The following is a 24,023-nucleotide window of genomic DNA, read 5'->3' as shown; positions in this document are numbered from 1 at the left end:
CGCACTTAAACCCAAGCGGGATATTTCATCAACGAACACAGCAACAGCTCCTCAGTGTCTCCTATTTTGTCCTCCTCGCCAACCGACACAAAGCTATCGAAGGTAACACCTTTACACTGATTCTGTTGTAGAAAATAATCACTCTGTTTATTTATGTGAAAAGTGCTGTTGTAACGATACTGTTCGCTTACTTACCTGGCCGTTAACTGATTCTTCTGTGTGTGATATCAGTCGTATTGGCGCACTAATGTTTGAAAATGGCGCAACGACCTTCCTGTTTACTTGACATTTTATTGCTTGCGAAGAAATGTAAATACTTAAACTCAAGCGTGAACAGTATTGATAAGTTTAGTCGTAGTATTTGAGTTCACTTTTTCATTTAAGCGGGGAACAGCTGATGCAATAACCGTCGGCTACCACGTTTGGGCAAAACCTCAACAAAAAAATGACTGTAAACGAAGCGACAATTGTGTGGAACGTTACACGAAGCGTATATTGTCGTTATATTTCCTTAAACGGCTTCAACATTTTCCCGTGTAATCTATCGGTGTTCTCATTCATTGTTTTGGTCCGAGCCGGCTAGCACATTCGCTTGTAGTAGGGCATGCTATCTTAACGTAAATGCTGCCTTCAAAGACCCACGAATTTTCAACTATCCAACGCACTATTCTACAACGATAAATACCCTAATTGATGTGGAGCGTGTTTTGTTGCCATATGTGCATATATTTTCGAAGACTGTCAGTTGCGGCCATTCAAATCATGCGCAACACATATTCCAAATATCAGAAACACGAGTCTTGTCTGTTTAATCTCGTCGTTCCCGTAATTTGTGAAGGCGACATGTACAGCACGCGAGAGTCAGCGTAGCCACGTAGCTAGCTGGTGCTTCTGTCCCTGACAGACGGGTTGTAGGCATGTTAAACAGCTGAACGTCGCCTAGTTTGGTTGTCCTAAACCGTAAGTAATGCTGTTTTTAAGCATCCGTTACTGTACTGTTTATAGTAGCGTGGAATCCCAATCTAAATCCTAGACCGTGAATGCCATACAAATGTGTCATCCTTCCGGTTGATGTTCTCCAGCACGCTGTTGTGCGTACAGGGTGTTGCCATGCTTGTGTTGCATCAGCCGATTTAAAGCCACGATCCACAAAAATCTAGTTGGGTTATAATGATGATGGTGAACACAGGAGTAAAGAGACAGCACATGTAAGGTCTTCAGATCCGATATACAGTGTCTTGATGTGGTGGGGTTGAGGGTCATGGGGACTAACCTGGAAAACACATGCCACGTTGGTTTACTCATTTTTAAGGTTTATCTTTTACTCTAATAATAACGGCTGATGGCGGTAGCCTAAGTCATTTTTTAAAACTTTGTTAGAACTGACTAGTTTTACAGGAACAATAGCGTTTACATATTTGTATATCTTAACACATACTTTTGTTTGGTTTTTCCTTAACGGGGCTCTTTAAACAGGTTCTGAAATAGTATCCTTTACTGAAAAGAAAAGATATTTCTAAATAATATTTAAGAGTTCAGGGTAGTTCAATTAATCTTAAAACTGTTGTCACTCATCAAACATGTATATACAATATGTTTTGATTGGTTTTGCTTAGTAGACGTTATCCTGTCCACAAAGTCAACAGCCTTATGATAGTGTGATTAGCTGTATTTTATTGGGGCATCACATAGTTGTAAAATGTTATTTTTTCTCTGTTTAATGAGTTTGTCAACGATAGTAACCAAAGGACCAGGACTAGTTTACAACCTTTCAAAATTGGCTTCATAGAAACTTTTACAGTTGTCTCCCGTTTTCATAAGATTCTGTGTTGACTAAGGTCTGTTACAGCAATTTTGCATCCTCTTGAGCAATCTTACCTCTTGGGATTTCTGTCTGGGAATGCTGAGCATTGTTGATGAGCCATTGTGTCTAAGAAACTGTCTCAAATGAAATTGTCTAAAGTTAATTAGACATGGTGTGGGTGTAACAGAAAGGGTTTGGTCCACATATTTCATGTGTTCATCTGAGGGTCTGTGTCTAGTTTGTCACTGTCATATTATCACAGTCAAGTTAAAGTGACAGGTTGCTTAAGCACCTGTGTGTTTCCTGAGACGTCGAAGCCTGTTTTCTAACTATTCTGAGCACAATCAAATATTCAGGAGGATGCACCGATAATGTAACAATGCTCTTCTCATTATGTACCCCTGACATGAAAGGCCCAGCTGAAAGCTTATCCTTCTCTATAATGTACTTGTGTAAATGTTAATAATGTTGGCGTGAGTCCTGGGAAAGCGAACAGATTGTAAGTTTGTCACATTCCATTTCACTGTGAGAGGGAGAGTTTTGGCAGCAGAGCTGGTTTTCAGCCAGGTGACTTGAGGGCTGTCAGGTTCAGTCTCAGTGGTCGGTCTGTCTGCATATACTTCCTCACAAGACTCACTTCAAGAAACACTCAGGTTTTCGTTTGAAACTACTGCGTAACTTGCATACAATACAGACATAAATATCCTGCAAATAAGACGTCCTGTTGTAACATCAAACACCTGAAATCCATTGTGTGTGCGTGCAGGCTGAAGAATGGTTCAGTGGGTCTGAGCAGTCAACCATGAGATGGCATACCCTCTCAGGGTTATGCAAGGTCGCATTTACTCCACTCAATGGATGCCGAGCCACTGCAGGGTACTGGACAAGTTGTTCCCATTGTTCAGGTGCTGGACCCACAAATGTGATTTGTGATATCACTCTGACAGTTGAACAGATCTTAGCTTACATTTCAAGAAATGTGCAAAAATATACCAAAACTAAGTTTGAGGATGTGTCTTTAAATGAGTGCAATCACACTAAGTTTGAGAGGTAGTTGCAGTTTTGAGGTGACTTGGATCCATACACATTTTGAAAGAAATGTGCAGAAAGAAATTTTTTGCCTGTAGCTCAGGTGAGTTGTGTCAGACAAATTACTTTAAAAGTTTTGTTTTTACACTTCTGATAAATCTTGAAACATTTTCAAGATAAAATTAATTATTTTGTTTCTAAATCTAGTCACTTTGACACAGGTTTTTCTTTAACCTGAGATCAGAACTCTAAAGGCCAAAATTAAGATGTGCAACTTTAAAACAACATTGTTGTGTGTCAAGGTGCCAGTCATAACAAAGCCATGTGTTGTTTACATGGCTGGAGCGAAGAGAAGCATAAAAGCTATAATGAGGTTAGCAGGTTTGTTACTAGGACATATAATCCTATTAGAGTCTGTGGCACCAGTTGCTGCAATGCTACGTTAAGTTGCTAGCAGGTCTAATACCCCTGAAACCTGCTGTAACTAGAGCAATGTTGCTCTATATTGTTGGTCACCATCGTCTAAAATTTTGTTTAGTAATCAAAGGAAGACATGGAAAATTAAAAACAGTGTGCAACTTGAATCCTTGTTTGCATCTTCACAGTCACAGCAGTGTGTTTTCATTTTAGTAACAGGGAAAGGCGGCAGGTAGCACACAGGTCCTCTTCATGTGGTCCACACTGGAGTTTGCAGACGGCACTTTGTGAGCCACACCTCCATACAAACATGGCACAAATCTGCCCCACTTACGCAAATGGGTACCCTCGTGAAAACCACAAGGAAAAGATTAGCAATGAGCTGAGGTGACGGAGGCATAGAGTAGGGTGTAAGGGGGGTCTAGAAACACATTAACGAGGCCAGCCTTAAATAAGGTCATTTCAGCTACCTTACTCTGAGAAATTTGTTACAGTTGTCCTCAGATGGAGCACATTTACCAACAAATGAATATCACTTTTATTATTAAGGAAGGATTAAATGTCTCACTCTAATGTTCAGGGTGTTCACGGCTTTTGGAGTTTGCATAGTTTCTCTTTTGTCCTGCCTAGCGTAGGTATGTGTGTAACGTTGGGCGTTCCCTTCAGGGGATCACAGACCGCTGGGCACAGTATTAATAAGAGATGTTTATTCACACAACATGGACACCCTCAGATCTCAGTTCCTGGTGTGCAAATGGAAAATGCTATTGGAATGTCACACCAGATGGGGAGTGGGCTCACATCCACCATGTACCCGTTTCCCATCAGTCTTCAGAGGCCTGAGTGTTTATTATTGGGTGCTTTTATTTCATTGTTTTACAGTGTTTGGCTTTTTTTCTCCCCTCACTTCAGTGTATTAGACAGGATATTCTGCTTTGAAGTGCTTTCATAAGTAGGTTATGTTGTTGTAATGTATTAATAGAATATTGTGATTGCACTGAAACATTGTTAGAGCTTGAATCCGGTGTGCTGTGGAGAAGAGGACAGAATTAGACTATAGCATAATCTACAGCGGAAGAACATTTTTTCTTCTGCTTCTATGTTGTGTGACCTGTTGCTTGGTGTAAACTCAGGAGCCTTGTGAGGATGCATGGCTATTGCAGTTCCACGATTTGTTGCATCCTCAATTTTTCTCCATTCCTGCGCATTCCACTTTTTCATCAATGAAAACAAGCAGTTAGATAAAATTAAACTCTTTTTTTAATTTAGGAAGTGCTTTAGATATCAGCATTAACATAAATTTCTTTGTATTGTAATCTGAAATAGGTTCAGCCATGACTACAAAAACCTGCAAGCAACATCATTGCACAGTTATTGATTATGCTCTGTCACTGCATTGATGCAGAATCATCCATCTTCACATTTCAATGCATCATGTTGGATTCAACACCCTTAAGTGGTAGTTCTCTTTCTGTAGTTGTATTTTATATTCAAGAAAGTACGAGGAAGTTATTTACCTAAAATGTTGTCCAACCACTTAGATTGTTTGGCTATGCAACGTGTGCCTGTAGCCATTCACTTTTGAAATGCTTTTAGTCCATTCTTGTTTTTGCAAGGGTTTTTTTTGCACCCTTTTGCAAAACCAGGGTGATCTTGGTCAGACAAAAGCTTTTTGACCAAACTCTCGACCAATCGAATGGAAGCTGTCAGCCCTATGGGTATCTGTACTGATACCCATAAGGCTAAGTACTCATATTCATAGAACATTACAGTTACTTTACTCTATATCATTTTAAAGCATGATGTTAGCTAAGGTAGATGTGGGTATATTAGTCAAAGTTGGAGCTGTGTCTACAGCTGATGGTATTTAACAAAAATGAGAATGAAAAAAGATGAAGATAAAACTGACTTTCAAAGAAATTTAAAGAACAGTGATTGCATTAAGTACACATATTTATGCTTGGTTGTGAGTACGCAAATGTAAATACTTGTACTCGGTCTGGAAAAATGTGGTATCAGTGTATCCCTACCAGAAAGTACCTAGAACTCAAAAGGGTGACTTTACAGAGAGAACATTTTCTTGAAGGTTGTAATTTAAATAATTAAATGCCACATAATGAACACTTAAAGAGCAAACTGTAGCCCCAACATATATGAACTAAAGCAGCATAAATGTAATGGGATAAAAGACTGCTCTGCACTTTATCTTAACTTCACACACTAACAAGTGTAAAACAGTGTTTTGTCTATCCTCTGATTGCATTAGACTGCCACACTCGCACTGTTTCGCAAAGTCCAGCCGGTTTGTGTTGCCTGGTTAGTGTTTCACTTCTTCTCTTTGCCTGACGTGAAGTGACTGATCAGCCTGAAACATTTGTCTGCCTCCTTGGCGATCAGGTATCTTCCATTAATGACTTTGAGCTGGCTGAGACGTTGCATTTGAGACTGGATTGCTCCAAAGCAAAAGAATAAACCCAAAGTACATCTTCCAGACATTCAATTTATTTGTGTATATATATTCTCTGTCAAGAAAACAGAGTTATTTTACGGTGCTAAATAAAGCAGGATAAAATTACATGCTAAACAATTAAAAGGAAAATGAGATAGTCAGACTCTGATGCGAGAAAAGAGAAAACATGACAGTAGCTATAAAAGTAGTGTAGTATTAACAGATAAGATTACTTTTAGCCTTGACTCGCATGTAACAACATGTGATGCAACAGAGTTTCAGCAGAGTAAAGAGGAGCACAAGGTCTTTTTGATGATACTGCTACAAATTTGAGTTAAAACCTTTACTGTAACTAAGGACAAAAATGACCCATGTAGTTGTTGATACAGAAACAAATGTAGAAAACCCAGTGCCACAATAAAAACGGGAAATCTTTGAGATAACACGATGTGCTGACAACAGTAACAGTCACTCACTCATGCTGTATGTGTGCGTCTCACATTGGACTTTTGTTCTCCAAGGCCATCTGAAAACCCAACGTTCATAAAGGAAGCTCTTTTAGGGGCATTATAAACCCTCAAACTTACTGTTGTGCTCAAAAAGGAGAACAGAGTCAATGACCCAGCCCTTGCTTTCTCTCTAAAAGAACCACTTTGAAAGTTACATGGGTGTAATTTTGACCCCCGATGCAAACAAAATAAAGATAGGTTCAGATCTGTCAGTGGTGTTCTGTGGAAGTCGTCTACAACTACACTGTAAAGGGAATTTCCAATAGTCTTGGTGAAGCATTCAATCAAGGTGTAGTAAACCCACTGATATAACCTGTTTAGAAAACCAAACTTACATCTGTGGAGACATAAAATTTAATTTGACTTCACAAGCTGTAAAAATGAAAGTGTAATATTTACTTTTTAAATCCTAACTTTGCATTTTAAGCAGCTCTTGGCAATGTCTTGATGTTTTGGAGCCCATTAAAACAAATGTCTCTTATTTTACTGGAACTGCCCCAGGTTTAGTGCTTGACATATTTGAACGAGTTGTTTGTTTTGAACGGGGTGTGTTTGTTTGACATACAGTCTCACACACACCCACAATTCCACAGAACGTCACTGCCTTTGATTTTTAGGTTACAGTCCATTGGGATTTACGTCAAAGCGCGTTAGTGTGGGTGAAGATTCATCCGGAAATCAGAGCACCTCTAAGCTCAAACCAAAACATCATGTGCCCTTTGCCAAGTGTCCCTGAACTGTTCTCCTGATGTTTAAACTTGTCTACTGTTAATCATTACCCTCTTATGAACATGGTTACCTCATTATTGAGAGTGCTGAAATGGCAGCATGTCGTCATCTCTACTCTGGGGATACATCTATCACATCATGCCAAATATCATTATTTTATTAAGAAAGAAAAATATGGCAGGAGGTGGTTAATCAGATATCATATGGTTATCATGCAGTATATACATTATAACAAAATCACTGCATCATCATATTTTCATGGTAGGTTGTGAATATGGTACCTTTTCGCAGTGGCTCCAAACCTGGGTCTGGGCCAGTTTTATGTACAAGTTAGAAATTCTGGTATCATCACAATCCTAGAACTTGCTAGAATAAACACATTTCCTTTTTACACACAGTGTGATAGGTGCGAAACTTTTTAAAAGACACTCTGTGATATGACTTAAAACAGGAGTAAATGCAGTGCATTTGTGTGGTCTTTTTTCTAATTTCATGTGGGTTAAGGGACAGTTGTTCTAGATGTGATGTGTTTAATCTACATATCGCCCCTTTCCCTGTGCAGCCGGTTCATCTTATCAAGCAGCTGGTTCACGCTGTCCTCGTCTCCTTTATTGATATTAGTTTGCAGAATTGGGCCGTATCACTCCCTGACAGCCTCTGGCTTTCCCAGGCTTCTCCCTGTCGGCCTCTATCTGCTGTGAAAACATAACATGGGGCGCAGAGTGCCCTCCCTCGCAGCAAGGGAGCGCAGACAGATTGGGCTAGGTGTCTTTCTCTTGTTTTCATAGGGGCGTTTAGTACACCAGGTTTATTTGTTAAGGCAAAATTAAGATAAAATGTAAGCCTAGGAGCGGTTTCTTTTGGCTTCATAAGGTCTCTCTGTGCCCCACTGCGTCTCATCATGAGTCACTATGTGGGGAAAAAAAGGTGCAGGTATGGATTCCTTTAAGTTGTGTAACTGGTGTTGCTTCAGGTTTTTGGGCAGTTTATTTTATTTATTATTTTACCTTAAAACCTGCTGACCATCTGAGTATCTTCTTTGTGCTTGAACTAATTTCAACATCCCTGTAAAAATACTACCAAACCATACCTAGACATTATGTATGTGATATCAGCTCATAAATAAACCTGTTAACCTATGCTTGATACAAAGAACAGGTCTGTGCTTGTTATTTCACTGCACTTTAAACACCTTTCCTGGAAGTTATTCAATGTTAGAAAAAATAAGATGCTGTAATCCCACTGCCAGGCACCAAACACAGCTGTGTGAAATATAAGCTTTGGCACTTACTGAATAGTTCCCTGTTTTGAGCTTTTCTCTTCTTGTGTTTTTTTACAGGTCCTAATCTGCTGCTGCAAAATACTGTTACCACAGACGAACTACTTCCTGTTCTCTGAGACTCCAGTGGCTGTTGCATAAGTCAACACACCTACGCCGAAGGACCTATAATAAACAAGTTAACCTCCCCTTTTGCCTACAAGTCCTTGTACACTCAGTGCCGTCACACGTGTTGTGTCTAAGCTGTGTCAATCACACACTCACCCACACTAGAAGGATTTAAAACACATAGCCTGGTTCAATACTCACACTAAGTCACAGCAAACATGGCCAGCAAGCTGTCCAACTTTGGCAAAACCTTACTGCGTCGCCGGCTATTAGTCGACTCCGGTGAAGAGTCCCAGTTTGCCCGCTGCCTGTCCACCCTGGACCTCATTGCCCTGGGGGTGGGCTCTACACTTGGCGCTGGTGTCTATGTCCTTGCTGGCGAGGTCGCTCGTGAAAAGGCAGGGCCTGCCATTGTCCTATGCTTCCTCATCGCCGCACTGTCCTCCATGTTAGCTGGCCTGTGCTACGCTGAGTTTGGTGCCCGTGTCCCCAAAACAGGCTCTGCTTACCTGTACAGCTATGTGACTGTAGGAGAAATCTGGGCCTTCATCACAGGGTGGAACCTCATCCTCTCCTACGTGATAGGTGAGATTTCTAAAGGTTTAAGTTGTTGCTTTGCTCTTGTATAGTGTTTGTGTTAATGTCGCAGCTAAATCGATCAATTCCTTATTCAAGATAAACTTAACATAGGAAGATTAAAAAAACAAGTTATCATTTACAGTCACCACATACATAACTTTTGAATCTGTCTTGTCTTGTAGGAACGGCCAGTGTGGCCCGAGCCTGGAGCTCAACTTTTGACAATCTGGTGGAGCAAAAGATATCCGGCTTCTTTAAAGCCTCCATGGCAATGAAGGTTCCAGGAGGGGTACTGGCAGAATACCCCGACCTGTTCGCCCTCATCCTTATCCTGCTGCTTACAGGTGAGTTGGCCTGCTTTCACAGTGCACACTTTAGGGTCAAATCTACTCTAAAAGAAAGGGTTACAGGATAAAGTATGGTCTGATTTCTTTAAAAAAAAATTGTAGTTTACTCCCTATGAATCTTTGTTTTGTTTTATTTCCATTATTTTACAGTCTGCTAAATGGCAGAATGACTGTATTCTGCAAAGCTTTAGATAATGTTGTCTTTTGTACATTGATGTTCTGTTTCAGATCATGAAACATGTTGACATTTAAAAAGTTGAAATTTTAGAATTTTTTCCTTCCAAAAAACATTCTCATGAAAACTGTGACATTGATAAGGCACTCATGCTTCTTTGAGGAAGCAGTTTGACTGAGTCACTGTAGCCGCTCTAGTAGCTTTATAAACCAGTGGTTGTCAAAACAGCCCAATAAAACTGCCTAAATTTAAATTCAGTTTCATGATTCCTTTTACTTGGACATCATAAGCATGTGACAACAAAATTGCATAACAGCCTGAACAGTTGTCACACTAACATTGCAGCCTCAATGCCAAAAGGGGTGTTAGAAAAATGATTTGGGTTTGGTGTTGTTGACTGAGGCATGAAATTCAAGCACTTCCACCCACATAGCAGGACATGTTGTTGTCATTGGCGCTGAAATGTGAGTTCTCTCTTTTTGTTACATCCTTTTCATCGCTCTCTGTGCCCTCAGGACTTCTGGCCTTTGGCGTCAGTGAGTCAGCACTGGTGAACAAGATCTTCACGGGCATCAATCTGGTGGTTCTGGGCTTCGTTATCATCTCTGGCTTTGTTAAAGGCAACACAAATAACTGGAACCTGACAAAGGACGACTACATAAACTATATAAATGAGAGCAACGGCACCAGGACTCTGGAGTCAGTATCTGCCAACGGCTTCTGTCAGCAATTTAACTTGTAGTTTGTTAAGCACTGTTTATTAAAAATGTCTCTCTTCTTCTGCCATGCAGCTTTAAGGAAGAATTTGGTGTGGGTGGTTTTGCTCCGTTTGGCCTCAGCGGAGTCCTGTCTGGTGCTGCTACTTGCTTCTATGCCTTCGTGGGCTTCGACTGCATCGCCACAACAAGTAAGAGCTTTTACAAGACTGTCCTCATGAACAATAGCAGGTTTTAAAATATACACATCACTAAACACAATACCTTAGTGAAAAGATGCACCATTAGACAATAAAGTCTTGACAATGAGTGTGTTCAGGCTGCTTTTGTTTGAGGTTCATTCATTTACTGTAGGTCACTGGGTGTCTTGTTCTACTAGTGCTTCTCACTGAAAATGTTTCAAAGGCTTCTAAAAACTTGTTGAATCAGTTCCCATATGCTATTATTTGCACATGTTGATCAAGCGCACACAACTTACATATGTCTGCTTCATATTTAAGCCTGCAGACTCCTGTAAAGTTTTATAAAGGTGGGAAATGACTAAACTGAGTTTTTTTAAATTCTATTTAAGCAAACATAAACTGGCAAATACTTCGTTTTTACTATAAACAAACACTCAACTACAATCTTAAATTTAATGCTAATCAAGTTTAATTTGGTTCTTTTACAAAACAATAGTCAAAAAAATGCCCCCACACCAAACACTGGGGAAATTTAAGTTTGGCTGCAGAGGCAGTATGGAGGAGTATTTGATTGTGCTCAGCTTTTTGCGGCACCTTTTACCTGTTTGGAAAGAGAGTAGCAGTGTTAAGTAACTTTCAGTGACCTGGGAGGGACATAAACTCTCTCTTGTTGCAAAACACTATTGGTTCTTCCCCTTCTCATTTTTTGTTAAACTTTCTTCCTTGTCCTCAGGTGAAGAAGCAAAGAACCCCATGCGCTCCATACCCATTGGCATTGTGGCCTCCCTGCTTATTTGTTTCTTCGCCTACTTTGGTGTGTCGGCTGCTTTGACTCTGATGATGCCGTACTACCAGCTCAATACCCAGAGTCCTCTACCCGAGGCCTTCACCTATGTAGGCTGGGCTCCAGCCAGGTACATTGTAGCTGTGGGCTCTCTCTGTGCTCTGTCAACCAGGTAAGAACCTGCAATGATTGATTTATTTTTTTTCAGACTCTTCACATGTCTTTGTGAAACTTAATTCTTTTGTTATCTCAGTCTTCTAGGCTCCATGTTCCCCATGCCCCGTGTTATCTACGCCATGGCCGAGGACGGGCTGCTGTTCCGTATCCTCTCCAAGATGAATGCACGCACAAAGACTCCTCTCCTCGCTACAATCGCTTCTGGCATCGTTGCAGGTAAGCTCTGCGTTTCTGTTTGTTGTCTTTACAACTTTTGTTTTTTCTTTGTCTTTTTTTTGTTTGTGTTTGTCTTTATCTGTGTATCTTCCTTGTCTTGTTTGTTCATTGCTCCAGGCAGGCAGCTTTCTTTTTTGCTATCTGTCCTGAGCTGTCTAGTCTGTGTCAGGGTCGCAACTCTGTCTCCTGCCTCAGCTCTATCTGTCAGCCTGTCCTGACCTGATGTCTGTCCAGAATCAATAACACTTAAATCCTAAGAAAAGTCTGCAAAAAACTGATGCTAACCATGCTATTTTTTTCCCCATGCTCTTGTTTGACAGTCTGACTTATTAGATTGTTGTAGTGTCCTCTTTCTGGCTAGCTGATATATGCTTCATTGTAAGTAATCTAATAAAACTGTTTTTCCAGCTCTGATGGCCTTCCTGTTCGATCTGGCAGCTCTGGTTGATCTAATGTCTATTGGAACTCTGTTGGCTTATTCTTTAGTGGCCATCTGTGTTCTTATCCTCAGGTAAGCACCTTTTATCATCTATTAGCACAATGTCCTCTGAAATTTAACCAAAATGTAATACTTTTAGAAATTCCTGCACTGGTTCATTGCCATTGGACAGAAGCTCATAACCTCCCTTAACCTTAGAAGATAACTCCCATATGGATTGATACATTTCTGACAATGCATATTGATCACAATAGAATTAGTTCAGGCAGTTAATACGTGATAACATAAATCTGACTGAGGTTGCAACAAGCTTAATGCTATAAAGGAGGAGGCTGAGGTGGAAGAGGTTAAACTTTGCCAGCAGCAGCATGACGCATCAGCATTAATGCAAGCAGGGATTGGTGATAAATACTTCATATTTAAATACACCGTTGTGTTGAGAGAAAGGGCTGTGATTGGCTGTAGAACCTGGGTGGCAATAATTGGGATCAGTTGATCACGGCTGAGTGCATGACTACTGTGTCCTGCATGAACTAACGCCAAGCTTCATTATATAGATAGAAATCAGTAATTAGAAGGGAAAAAATATTTTTCTGTTTTTTAACCCTGTCTACTTTCCCTTCTCCCTCCACAGGTACCAGCCCGGCACCCTGAAATCATCCAGCCAGACGGAGAAGCTGGTAGAGCTGGTGGAAGGGGAAAAAGTTCCCGTCAATGGAGGGGACAGTGGTGACGAGTGCGAGGACACGCCGCTCAAAGAGACTTTCAGGGCCAAGTTGTTGTTTTGTCCAAGTGGAAAGAACCCAACACAGACCTCTGGGACCATTGTCTATGCTACCACTGCTATCATTTGTAAGAAGATGAAGCTTAAAGCCCATTTTAAATAGAAATTGCATTCTAGGTAATAATTATGCCTCACCCTCTGTTCTTATCTTCTCCCTGCAGCTGTTCTTATCACCTTGCTGTGCGTTATCCTGGCTAACTGTCTGCCAGAGCTGTTGGCCGGGCAGCCTGGTGTCCTGGTGCCCTGTGTCATTTTGACTCTGCTCTGCACCGTGTGTGTCATCATCATCTGGAGGCAACCTGAAAGCAAAGAGGCCCTCACTTTCAAGGTAAGCCTTGAATTGTCACAACAAACCCACTGTTCTTTCTGTCTGTCTTTAGTAAGCTTTTTTGTTTCTGTGACTTTTTAGTTGCAGCTGAGAGGCTGAGATTTGCTTCAGCACACATTGTTCTACTCTAAAAATGCTGACCTTTCACCAAAACCTTCTTTCTTTTCCTTCTCAAGGTCCCTCTGCTCCCCTGGTTGCCTTTGTTCAGTGTTTTCGTCAATATCTACCTCATGATGCAGCTTGACGTGGGAACATGGTGCCGCTTCACTGTCTGGATGATTATCGGTACAGTTTAACATCTTTTTATGAGTTTTCTAGCACTGCTTGTCCTTGTAGGAGATTTTTAACTAATTACTTTTTCACTTCTGTCTCTCAGGTTTCGCCATCTACTTCTTCTATGGTATCAAGAACAGTAGTGAAGCCGCCAACAGGTCATCCCCTCGCAAATACGAGCCTGCTCTGCAGACCAAGAGCCCAATTTACACCGGCGCTCCCAGCGACAGCGATGTGGAGTCAGGCAGTCCTTGATACTGACTCCTGTGGGCTTGGGGAGCATTGCAGAGCTCTCTACACTCGCTGTCTCGTTGAACTTGGCGGTGTAGGCAGCCTGGAACATAGCTCCAGGTTTTAGAGAAACTAGAGGCAAGAAAATTCCACACATGTCTTACCTCTGACTCTGAGGCAGATTAACTTGATGGCTGAACACTGTGACAGAGCTACTCTCTGCTCTATGTGTCTGTTTCAACCCATCTGTCCATCAGTCTGTCTGTTCATAGCCTTAGCCCCCCCCCAAGGAGATCTGCCTCTAACATGCTTTGAATGGACCTAACTAGAAGAGTACTGCTCATGATGATCCCTCGCTGTTTGCTGGAAGAATGTTACATTTTTATTTTTTCTCATTGTTTCTCCGTTAATTTTGCGCTGCGGTTGCTTGTGAAACAACAGAGAGCAAAAAATCTACAATGTCAAACATCCCCGTAAAACTTTATTGAAGCAGCGAGTTTACTACAGTGAAGACACTTGAATCAATGAGCTAGACCTCAAACTGTAATGGAAACACAACTAGTTTATTGGTTCTTGTTTGTGTGTAAACAGGGTATGACTGAGGCTTACAGCCTTAGTCGGAGTCAGAAGAACATATTAATGTCATCGTCAGTACAGATCCATGAGTTTTCTAACACACTACGACCTTTGTGCCCCCTGCTCCCAGAAAATAAGACATATTGTTAGTTATATTATCAGTGTTGTGCATCTTCCTTGCATATAGATGTTGTAACTAAGTGGGGGAGGTGTTTTGTGGCCTTTACTTGGACATTTGTAAGGGCTTTTCAGTTCCCAAATAGAGGTACAGAAGAGCAATATTCTAAGATTTGATGAGTTGCTCTTCTTGCTGCAGTTAACCCTCATGTAGGCTGCACCATCTTTTAACACAAGAGTATACTTCTTTGAACATTTTTGCCCTTATTTGGTAGAATTAAAGGTGTCTTTTCAAAAACATGGAAAGATCTGTATAAATTTGAGTTCTCCTAGATTTTGACTTGTCATTTCTGGCATAGAAATTTAATAACATTGTTTTACTTTGACATCTGTCCACCTTGGAGAGATCCAGCGTGGTGTCTGGGAGCTGGGGGTCTTTAACAAACAAGTCTCTGTTTTTAATCATTACTGACACATCTTACTTGTTGTAACTTCCTTGTGAAAAGACGTCGATTGTTTTTTCACAAGTTTTTTTTCTTTAGTTTCAATTGAAACTTATTCTTGGCAGCTCTGTCTGTTGAGGTCCCTTTTTTTATTTGTACTGTTATTTACATTTTCTGCTAGAGCTGTTAATATTTAAATGTTTATAGTATTTGTTTGGGATAGATTTCTTTCTCTTATATGCCTTTTCATATCAGTTTCAATCAATTAATATGCTTTGTAGGTGTATTTTAATCGTTACATGTACAGTTTTTAGTGTGCTAATCTTTGCGTTGCTTCATGTTTTTCTTTTATACATGTCTAATGTTTCAAATGTCTTGCATTACCAATGACTTGAATTGTGATATCCTGTGATCCCTCCTGACCAAATGAACGTTTCCGTGGAAACTTGAGCTTTCCAACTTAAAGAATGACCACTGAAAGTTGGTCTCTAAATTTTGTAATTTAAACAGAAAAAAGTTTAACCCCAATCCTCTAGAGTCAATATAACTTATTGTTAATATAGTTTTTATTGTTCTGGCAAAGTGTTATACTGTAGAATGTACAGTACTTGTTTAAAACTTTATTTGTATAATGCTGTATATTATACAAATGTACTTTTTATTAAACACAACCTAAAGTACAATTTGGTAAGAGAAGGTTTTTGTAAATCACTCTGAAGCATTTCCTTCATTATTCAGTGCTGCTGAACACCAATTTCACAAACCTTATGACGATTGTCATAAACAACAGATCTGGTGGATAAAATGTTGAAGCACTTCTACAGACCTCCCAAAAACAGCCCTAAATGTCTTTACAGCTGCTCTTTAAGATATGCCATTTCATTCTTGGCCATGTGAGGGTACAGTGAGGGTAGATTTGGACTTGGCCGATGTCTCTGGTTGATTTGAATCAATAATCTGGTGCCTGAAGAAGCATCCTTTTACCCGAGACAGAGGGCACCTGGGCTGGAAGAGTTCAGCTGCATCTCATTTATCAAGAACCTCATGAGCTGCTATCTGTCATGGATCAAGTGAGGTTCCTGATTTTCTCTGGATATTGAAGTCTAAAACTCTAAACTTTCTTGCATGTGATAGAGCCCACGCAGTGTTCATTTATCATATTGTAGAGCTAATGGGATTTGGCTGTAGAGCTCTTCAAACCCAGCCCTTGTGCCTTTCAATAACAATCATCATCTCCCCTCTCAGTGCTGTCATGAACAGCAATGATATATTTTTGTCCCTCTGTTTTATATACTGTACATATGGCTGTCATGTATAAATGAGCTGTATTTTCAATGTTTTTTTAATAAAACTGATTCAACCCTATGGAGAGCCCCCGTTTTTTTTTTTTTTTTTTTTAAATCAACTGTATATTATTTAAATAAGACAATTTATCATCATGAGCTTGGTGCTTTAGGCTGTCAGAGCTACATTTACCTGTTCTGTATGGACAGCAAGGACTCATTTAACTAAGTTAACTATCTTCTCTCTGTTATTACAGGACTCTACCCTTTGGCTGTTGTACTTACTCCGTGACTTTTGACATAAATCCAGAAGCAACAGGACAGAAAAAATTATATTTTAACATGTTTAAGTTTTTTTTTTTTCCTATGTCAGGTATTAATGGATCTAAATTTTATTTGAATAATGTATTTATTGAGTGACACCTTAAATTTTAATTTTTCTGTTATTAGTTCATAAATAATTAACAAATCAATTTTTAACCCCTGCCAAAGTGTTCAAGGTATCTTACTCAGGACCTAAAAAGCTAAATTTGGCTTTCCAAAGATGACGACACAATACAGCGATAACAATGTACATTTCAAGGGATTTGCAACCAAAAAGTTTTTTCTTCAGATAGGACCAGGTACAAAATTAGAAATGAGAAAGGTGTAGATACTTTTTCACAGCATTGTAGGTGTGCTTGCTTTGTTGAAGTGTGCTGCTGCAGTTGTTAAAAAGTGTTTTGTTTTTCTGTTTGGTGCAACAAACCAGCAGCCAGAGTGAAGAAGCTGAAACTCAAAATTTAAAAGATGGGAACAGTCATGGATGATAGAGCTCACTTTAGCTGCTGCTGAAGAGAGTAAGGATTGGACTAGCTCTTCTATGGGCCTTCTCACCTATTCAACAGTTGGTTGAGAACATCATTGTTTATGAAAGATCAGTATCCAAACCATGAAACTATGAAAAAGAAAGGACTGCTCATACAAAAACTCAGTAATGTGACATAATTGTTTTTATAAATTGCCTCACATTTCACCCCAAAGGTCAGTTCAGAATTTGGCTCATTGTTTAGAGCATGAGTTCTTAAATCTACAATACTCTGTTTTGGTAATTAAAAAATCTATTCTAGATATGATTAAAAAATATATTTTTTCTAATGTTGTAGATGATTTATAGATGTTTGACAACTTTAAACTTTCAAATTTTTAGGTAATCAATCGATCCAGTAAATTTAAGTGTTTAATGTGTGCAACTAAAAAACTTTAAATAAAAAGCCACTGTGCCTAAAAAGTATTCACCCCCTTGTATGTTTTACCCTTCATTTATTTCATAAATCAATCATGGCCAATATTATTTGTCTTTTTGACCAAAAAAATTACCAAAACCCCTTTTTAATGTCAAAGTGATAACAGATTTCTACAAAGTAACACCATTTAAATAAAATATGTAATGTAAAAGTCAGAATTTCGTAGATGCACTTTTGGCTGCAATCACAGCACTGGTCTGTGTGGATAAGTCTCAATCAGGCTTACACATCTGGACACTGCAATTTTACTCCATTCTCCCTTGCAAAACTGCTCAAGCTCTGTCAGGTTGCGCAGGGATGGGGTGTGAACAGCCCTTTGCAAGTCCAGCCACAAACACTTCAGGTCATCATCTTGCTGGAAAATAAATCTTCTCCCAAGCTGTAGTTCTTTTGCAGACTGAGTAAGATCATCCTCCAGGATTTTCCTCTATTTTGCCCTATTCATTTTCCCTTATACCTTTTCAAGCCTTCCAGGGACGGCTGCCAAGAAGCATCCCCACAGCATGATGCTGCCATCGCCGGGCTTCACAGTGGGGATGGTGTGTTTGTGGTGATGTGCAGTGTTTGGTGTCTGCCAAACATAATGTTTTGTCTGCTGGCCAAAAAGCACAATTTTGGTCTCATCAGACCAAAGAACTTTCTTCCACATGTCCTTTGGGGACTCTAGTCCAGATTCAATGAGTTTTCTTCAACAGTGGCTTTCTCTTTGCCACTCTCCCATAAAGCTTTGACTGGTGAAGAACTTGGCCAACAGTTGTACGCATAGTCTCTCCCATCTCAGCTGTGGAAGCTTGTATCTCCTTCAGAGGAGTCATAGGTGTCTTGATAGCCTCTCACACTAGTCTTCTTATTTCACGGTCCCTCAGTTTGTAAGGACGGCCTGATCTACGCAGATTTACACATGGGCCATATTCCTTCCTTTTCATTCAGTTGAGTGCTTTTGAATTTTTTTGTATCCATCCCCTGACTTAACCTTTCCAAAACCTTTTCTCTGAGTTGCTTGGAGTGTTCTTTTGTGCTGATGGTGTAATGGTAGCCAGGAATACTGATTAACCAGTGACTGGACTTTCCAGACACAGGTGTCTTTATACTGCAATCACTTGAGACACATTCTGCACTCCGGCGACCCCCATTTCTGTGATTGTAAGACTACTAGCACCGAGTGGCTGGACCTTTGTTGAATTAGGTCAGTCACTTTATAGGGGGTAGATATGCTAATATGCTATTGATGCAGTGGCATTAATTTAGCATTTTTATACAAGGAAATTACACAGGGGGGAGGACTGTGTGTATTTTGTACTTTGTATTTTGTTTTTAGTCTTGCATTTTAAACCTGATTTGCAGGTTCATCATCGGGATGATGTGTGTAAAGAAAAATGCAATCAGAACATTAACAACATGCCTGAACAGTCACACACATTGTTTCTAATCACTATCATGCCTGTTTTCTTTTTCCCAGCAGTGACGAAGAAAGCAGCATCCGCCACAGTACCCACTTACTGAAATATATGGATAAATCTGTGATGGAATTATTCCAAGATTCATTTATTTCTGTCACAATTTCAACACTGAAAATAACATAGTGTATCCACTTTCTTAACTATGTAATACCCCTCACAGTTCTTAAAACAAAAGGGAACCATGTCAATATTTTAGACACACTTTTTACACGCAACACACCACTTTCAGGCTTTCCTGAACTCTTTAACTTGTTTGTCTAAAGCAAACAACTTCATCTTCACCCTTGACCCAAAAAGACAAGTAGCAGCGCACTTGTCTTGTGTGTTGCTGACTTCAGCTGCCATAACCTACACTTAGTCCTCCATATTTTATCCTCATTATCATATTTGTTAATTATCATGCTTTGTTATTCTGCTTATACCACACAATCCTTTTCTGTTATAATTAGCATTGTAGTGCTGCAGTAAACCCAAAATATTTTTTTCTCTCTCTGTCTTCATCTTTCTTCCTTCAAGCCCAACCGTCACAGCAGACAGATTTTCCACACTGCTCGAGATTTCTGCCTGATCAAAAGTTTTTCCTTGCTGCTGCTGTCATTGGGTCCCAGCAGGTCACAAAAAAGGTCCTGCCATCTGCTGGCTCCCTAGGTGTGGGCTTATACAGTAACTTAACTCTTAAACAGCATACAACTGAACTTGAATTTAAAGAATACAGTGATACTTTTGTATCTTCCTACTAACAGCCTTTTAACCTGCCTGAGCCAAAAATATGTTAACCGTCTGCAGTTGGTTCAGTCGGGCCCTGAGGTCCTGGAAAACTCTGCCTGAGGAAAACAGATTGACAGTCAGTAACCTTTTTTAAATCACTTCTTAAAACAGACATGTATCTGGAAGTCTTTCCTGGTATTACTGGAGTTTAGAGTGACTTTGTCATGTCTACTCACTTTGCTGCCTGATTTTACTGTATGTGTATCATTGCTTTACCTTTGCTGATTGTGAAGCAGTTTGTAATAGTCCTCTACAAATAAAGATTATTATTATTTTAACTTTTATCAATATTACTAAGTGCTGTGCTCATGGATCACTGATGTGTCTTTATAAATGATATAACAAAGTAATGGTTTACTCCTGCTCTTTTTGTCCAGGGTTTTAACATTTGAAATGGACTGGTGTAAATAAAGGTTGAATAAAGATTGACATGCCTATCATTTAAGGTTAACTAGAAAAAGGAGCCTAAAGTTTGTCCTTAAATACATAACTTTATTTAAACACTAGTAAAAAAAAAAGATGATGATGATGATGTGCTAAATTCTAATTTCTCCACACTAAGGCTGCCATCTAGAGGTTACTTGCAGCATTACATCCTTCTTTTGCTCAGACCAACCATTACCTGTTCTCCTGCTCAATGTCTGAGTCACAGCACCTCTAATAACAGCTCAAGAATCCTGGCAACCCTCATTTTTAGTTTGGCGTCTGGGCTCTGACCTTGTCACTCCTCATAGGTTTATTTTATACGCAGAAATTGAGGAGTATTATATTATACCCCTTACATTATATCCTAAACCCCAGACAGAGTCTGGATGCGGGGGTGGTAGGGGGATTTTAAGGGCAGCACTGGTACGAGACAACAAGCATTGGCAGACCAGGGGCAAAAGAGGAAATCTTGCAGTTGAAATAGTCCAACAAAGAAGCAGTATGTGTGTGATCGAGGCTGTCAATACAGGGAATAAAGGGGAGAGCTTTCTGGGGCCCAGACAATGGGGGCCCATGGAGGTCAGCAAAACCATGATATTTGTAAAGTTAAGCAGTGATATCTATAATTAATTTCTTTTTGCTTGAAAAATAACCACTCTTATCATAGCAACAAATACATTTGTTCCTTGGTATATAGCCAGCTTAAAAATGTAAAGCCATGGGGTTGATCCAAACATTTTTTGAAAAGTATTTTATGCCATCTGTGCCCCATTTTCTCAGGATTTAATATAGAGATTAATCCTATATATTCCCTGTAATAAAAAGAAAAAGGGTGTTTTTGAAACTGCCAACATGTATTGCAAAAATCTATATAATTTTGTTTTCAAAACGTGTTTTATTTATTTAATATTGAACACTTTGGGCTTTTATACAAAAGGCGTTTATGGCGCAACTTTTCTCACCAGAAAACCAACACATGAATTCATAATGGCTATAAGTAAGCAGCTACAGTAGATTTGTTCTTTCAGAAAACAAATCAACATTTTCACAGTGCAAACTCTCTCTATAGCAGTCTTTAGCAGGTCACAGTCAAACAGAAAACACACCTCAAATATTTCACTTTCCCTTTTACCCTTGATCTGGAAAAAGTCTCTTGGATTCATTGTGCAGCACAACCAGTGAAATCGCCTTCCTTATCATCTTTGCAAGGTATTCAGATTATTTTGCATGACAAAGGAAAAACATGGCTGACTCTTGGCATCACCGATCTTGATTTAACATCAGCGTATGACACACAACACTGTCAGCACCAGCTTTTAAATATGTGCAGCAACAACAGAACTGGCCACTGGAGTTAAATTATACACATCAGGAAAAGGCCAAGAAGATCTTTTTAGCTGAAATGATGATAACAGCTGCAGGGTTATTACAGTCACACACACATGCACACGACAGCAAGGAAGTTAGGGGGCTTCTTGTGCTTCTACGCCTCTTAGAAACATCAACAAAGTGTCTTGATTTGGACAGAGCCGGAGACAGGCACCAGAAGATAAAACAATGTGTCATATGTAGAAGTTTATGACTGAGCAGGGAAACTGGTCTGAGAGCAGCCTTGGTGAGGGAGATCTCCTATAGATGGAGTCCAAGTGGTACCGCCTGTCACCATTCAACATTGTAGACAGGTGAAGACAGCTGGATCAGCAGAAGCACTGCCGACTGCCCTTAGTGACCTCCTCTGAAGAATGGACCGTATTGGGAACAAATCCACTCTTGACACCCTCCCAACCATCCTGGATCTTGATGTCTCCGTTACGAACCAGCTCAAAGATGTCCCGGGTCAAGTCAACGAATGCCTTTAAAGAAAAAACAGGGAAAGTGACGGATCAGAAACTCTGTTAAAATGACTCAAAGGTGTGAAAATTGTGATCTACCAAATGGGAAAACAAGTATTTACATTTTATTCATCACATGTCTAAGAAGAAGAACACTGTTGTAGAGTAATGTAACAGTTGTGTTGATTTTGGCACCCCAAATACTATCCTGTACATGGGTAAGTCATGTTTTTACAAAAACACTACTTTCCTTTACAGTTAAATGTATCACAAACTGAAACAATTTACTGTGTAAAAATTAAAAGGAGCATTTCTTCAGCATACACTGAAAATTAAAGATGATCACAGATGTTGAAATGCTGTACAGTTTTTCAGAAACCCCTCAGAATTTGAGAGCTTTTTCAAACAATACTTTAAGGCAGCTTAACGGGTTAAAAAACAAGCATTGTTTTACCTAAATTAAAATAAATGATAAACTTACGGTCTCAAGAATTAATCTTTTAAAAAAAGTTGTATTCATTCAGAACTTGCATGAAATGTCAAACTTAAGAGCCCTAACTTGTGAGGTTTATAATAGACACTAAAGTGATATTAAATAATTTTTTCAGTTGGGAAAAAGTGAACACAATCTCAGGGGTATACACATGTTCAAAGAATATGCATTTAAACAAAGCAAAAACTTCCATAGGACACAATATAGGGTGCTTATCTCTGGAACAGATGCAGTGAGTTAGAGAAAACTTGTGATCCATTAAAAACTGTGAGCAGTTCTTCAGAAATGGCTTTTAACAGATACTAAATGGAAGAACAATTGACTTAATTGGGATTAATGTAATTTGCACTGTTTGTAGCATTTTTCTGTAGATATGTGATCTATATTTTATGCTGCATTTTTTGATTTTCAAGTTGTCTGCGTCTTTTATCACTCAGAAAAGTAGGACTGGAAAAAATATCCTACACCATTTTCAAACAGAGACTAGTTACAACAGTCATAGAAGAATGGATAGATGGATGGACAGACAGACCATGGATGGATGGATTGATAGTGTATCATACTCAAATGGAAGTTTTGGTTCAAAGTTAGGACCTCATCCACACCTTCTCCACATTGATGGCATCTCGTGCTGATGTCTCCACATAACGCATCCCGTAGGCCCCCGCCAGCTTCTCTGCCTCCTGCTGGGTTACCTGACGCTGGGCATCAAGGTCACACTTGTGACCCACCAGCAGGAAGACGATGCTGTGTGGCTGGACGTGGCTCTGAGCTTCCTCCAGCCAGTTGTGGACGTTCTGAAAGGAGCGACGGTTTGTGATGTCGAAGAGTAACAGCCCACCTACTGAGTTGCGGTAGTACGCTCTGGTGATGGATCTGCATTGAAAGACAAATGAACAGACAGTATTGATTTTCAATGCTATGCAGAAACAAACACATTAATGACACCTTGACACTGGCTTCTTTTTATAGCAATCCATATGACCATTCATCTGAACCTGTTTTACACCCAATAACCTACCCCTGACATTTTCCCTTTTACATATCCAACAATCTGCCCCCTTGCTCGGGGTGAGTTTTCTTTGTTCATCCTGACTTCTCTCTTAATTTTACTGAGAGGCTGGCAGGAAAAAAATCAGAGTAAAATCAGGGGGGGGATTGGCCCATTTGAATTCAGACACCCCTAAAATTTTGGTAATTTTTATCTCAGGAGTTCAGTGTATGTGTGAAAGGAGCTTTACATAGCAAGTATTTCACAAAAGACTGTTCTCCAGCATTAAATGCATTAACCCTTGTTTTAGTAATGTTCATCTACACTCACAGTGCAAAACTGTTAAGCCAGGTTTTTAGCTTTTTTAGAAATAGATTTAGTAATGATTAGGACTTGCATTTAGGGATTTACTTCAGTATAAACCATGGTTAGTGGTGCTGACAGCCAAACAAATTCTGGGAAAGTTTCAAAGTATCAAGAAATAGATAAATCCATGCTTGGTTTGGGTCTTTTTATGGGATTTGGTGACAGTAATAGAAATGTAGTTCACTGCAAGCTTAATCCTTTAACAGTCTAAAAAGAGAGGAGGCATAAGTTCTACTTATCCACCACCCCTACCTCTACTGCCTGTTACTTTCAGTCATTAGCACAGAGTCGCAAATTCATCTAAAATGAATTTAATTTCTTGGGTTGTTCAGCTGCATGTACAGGTGGCTGAATTGTTTTCATTCCCCATAGAAAAAAGTTCCATTAATGCACCTGTTTAAAATGAGAGAAAAATACATTCAGACAT

At 39.6% G+C, this 24,023-nt stretch overlaps 2 protein-coding genes across 5 annotated transcripts in view; one reads left to right on the top strand and one right to left on the bottom strand.

Moving 5' to 3' along the window:
- slc7a3a (solute carrier family 7 member 3a) lies at window positions 1–16,056 on the top strand. Of its 2 annotated transcripts, none has more exons than XM_041801454.1 (12): window positions 1–102; window positions 8,277–8,909; window positions 9,086–9,247; window positions 9,941–10,124; window positions 10,217–10,332; window positions 11,057–11,279; window positions 11,361–11,500; window positions 11,909–12,011; window positions 12,574–12,791; window positions 12,885–13,051; window positions 13,228–13,336; window positions 13,428–16,056. In XM_041801454.1, the coding sequence occupies exons 2-12, from the start codon at window positions 8,543–8,545 to the stop codon at window positions 13,577–13,579; spliced, it is 1,941 nt and encodes a 646-aa protein (XP_041657388.1). In that variant the 5' UTR covers window positions 1–102; window positions 8,277–8,542; the 3' UTR covers window positions 13,580–16,056. The 2 variants fall into 2 exon arrangements, with proteins under 2 accessions (XP_041657388.1, XP_041657389.1); XM_041801455.1 differs by lacking the exon at window positions 1–102 and adding an exon at window positions 865–960.
- Window positions 16,057–20,796: 4,740 nt separating this feature from the next.
- The window catches only part of LOC121518561 (ras-related protein Rab-39B-like), a 54,908-nt gene continuing 51,681 nt past the window's right edge, over window positions 20,797–24,023 (bottom strand). For all 3 annotated transcript variants that reach the window (XM_041800918.1, XM_041800919.1, XM_041800920.1), the window contains 2 exons: window positions 22,845–23,115; window positions 20,797–21,767 (listed from right to left, as the gene is read on the bottom strand). In XM_041800918.1, the coding sequence (XP_041656852.1) occupies window positions 21,612–21,767; window positions 22,845–23,115 (427 nt within the window). In that variant the 3' untranslated portion in view covers window positions 20,797–21,611. The remainder of the gene's footprint in view (window positions 21,768–22,844; window positions 23,116–24,023) is intronic.

This window comes from Cheilinus undulatus, linkage group 12 (genome assembly GCF_018320785.1).
Source record: "Cheilinus undulatus linkage group 12, ASM1832078v1, whole genome shotgun sequence".
Classification (NCBI taxonomy): Eukaryota; Metazoa; Chordata; class Actinopteri; order Labriformes; family Labridae; genus Cheilinus; species Cheilinus undulatus.
The sequence above is the reverse complement of the archived record's forward strand: the minus strand, read 5'-3'. Positions and strand labels throughout refer to the sequence as shown.

Coding starts and splice junctions, on each gene's coding strand:
- slc7a3a (XM_041801454.1), top strand. CDS start 8,543: ATGGCCAGCAAGCTGTCCAACTTTGGCAAAACCTTACTGCGTCGCCGG. Junction 8,910..9,085: donor CATCCTCTCCTACGTGATAG/GTGAGATTTCTA, acceptor CTTGTCTTGTAG/GAACGGCCAGTGTGGCCCGA. Junction 13,052..13,227: donor AAGAGGCCCTCACTTTCAAG/GTAAGCCTTGAA, acceptor TTCCTTCTCAAG/GTCCCTCTGCTCCCCTGGTT.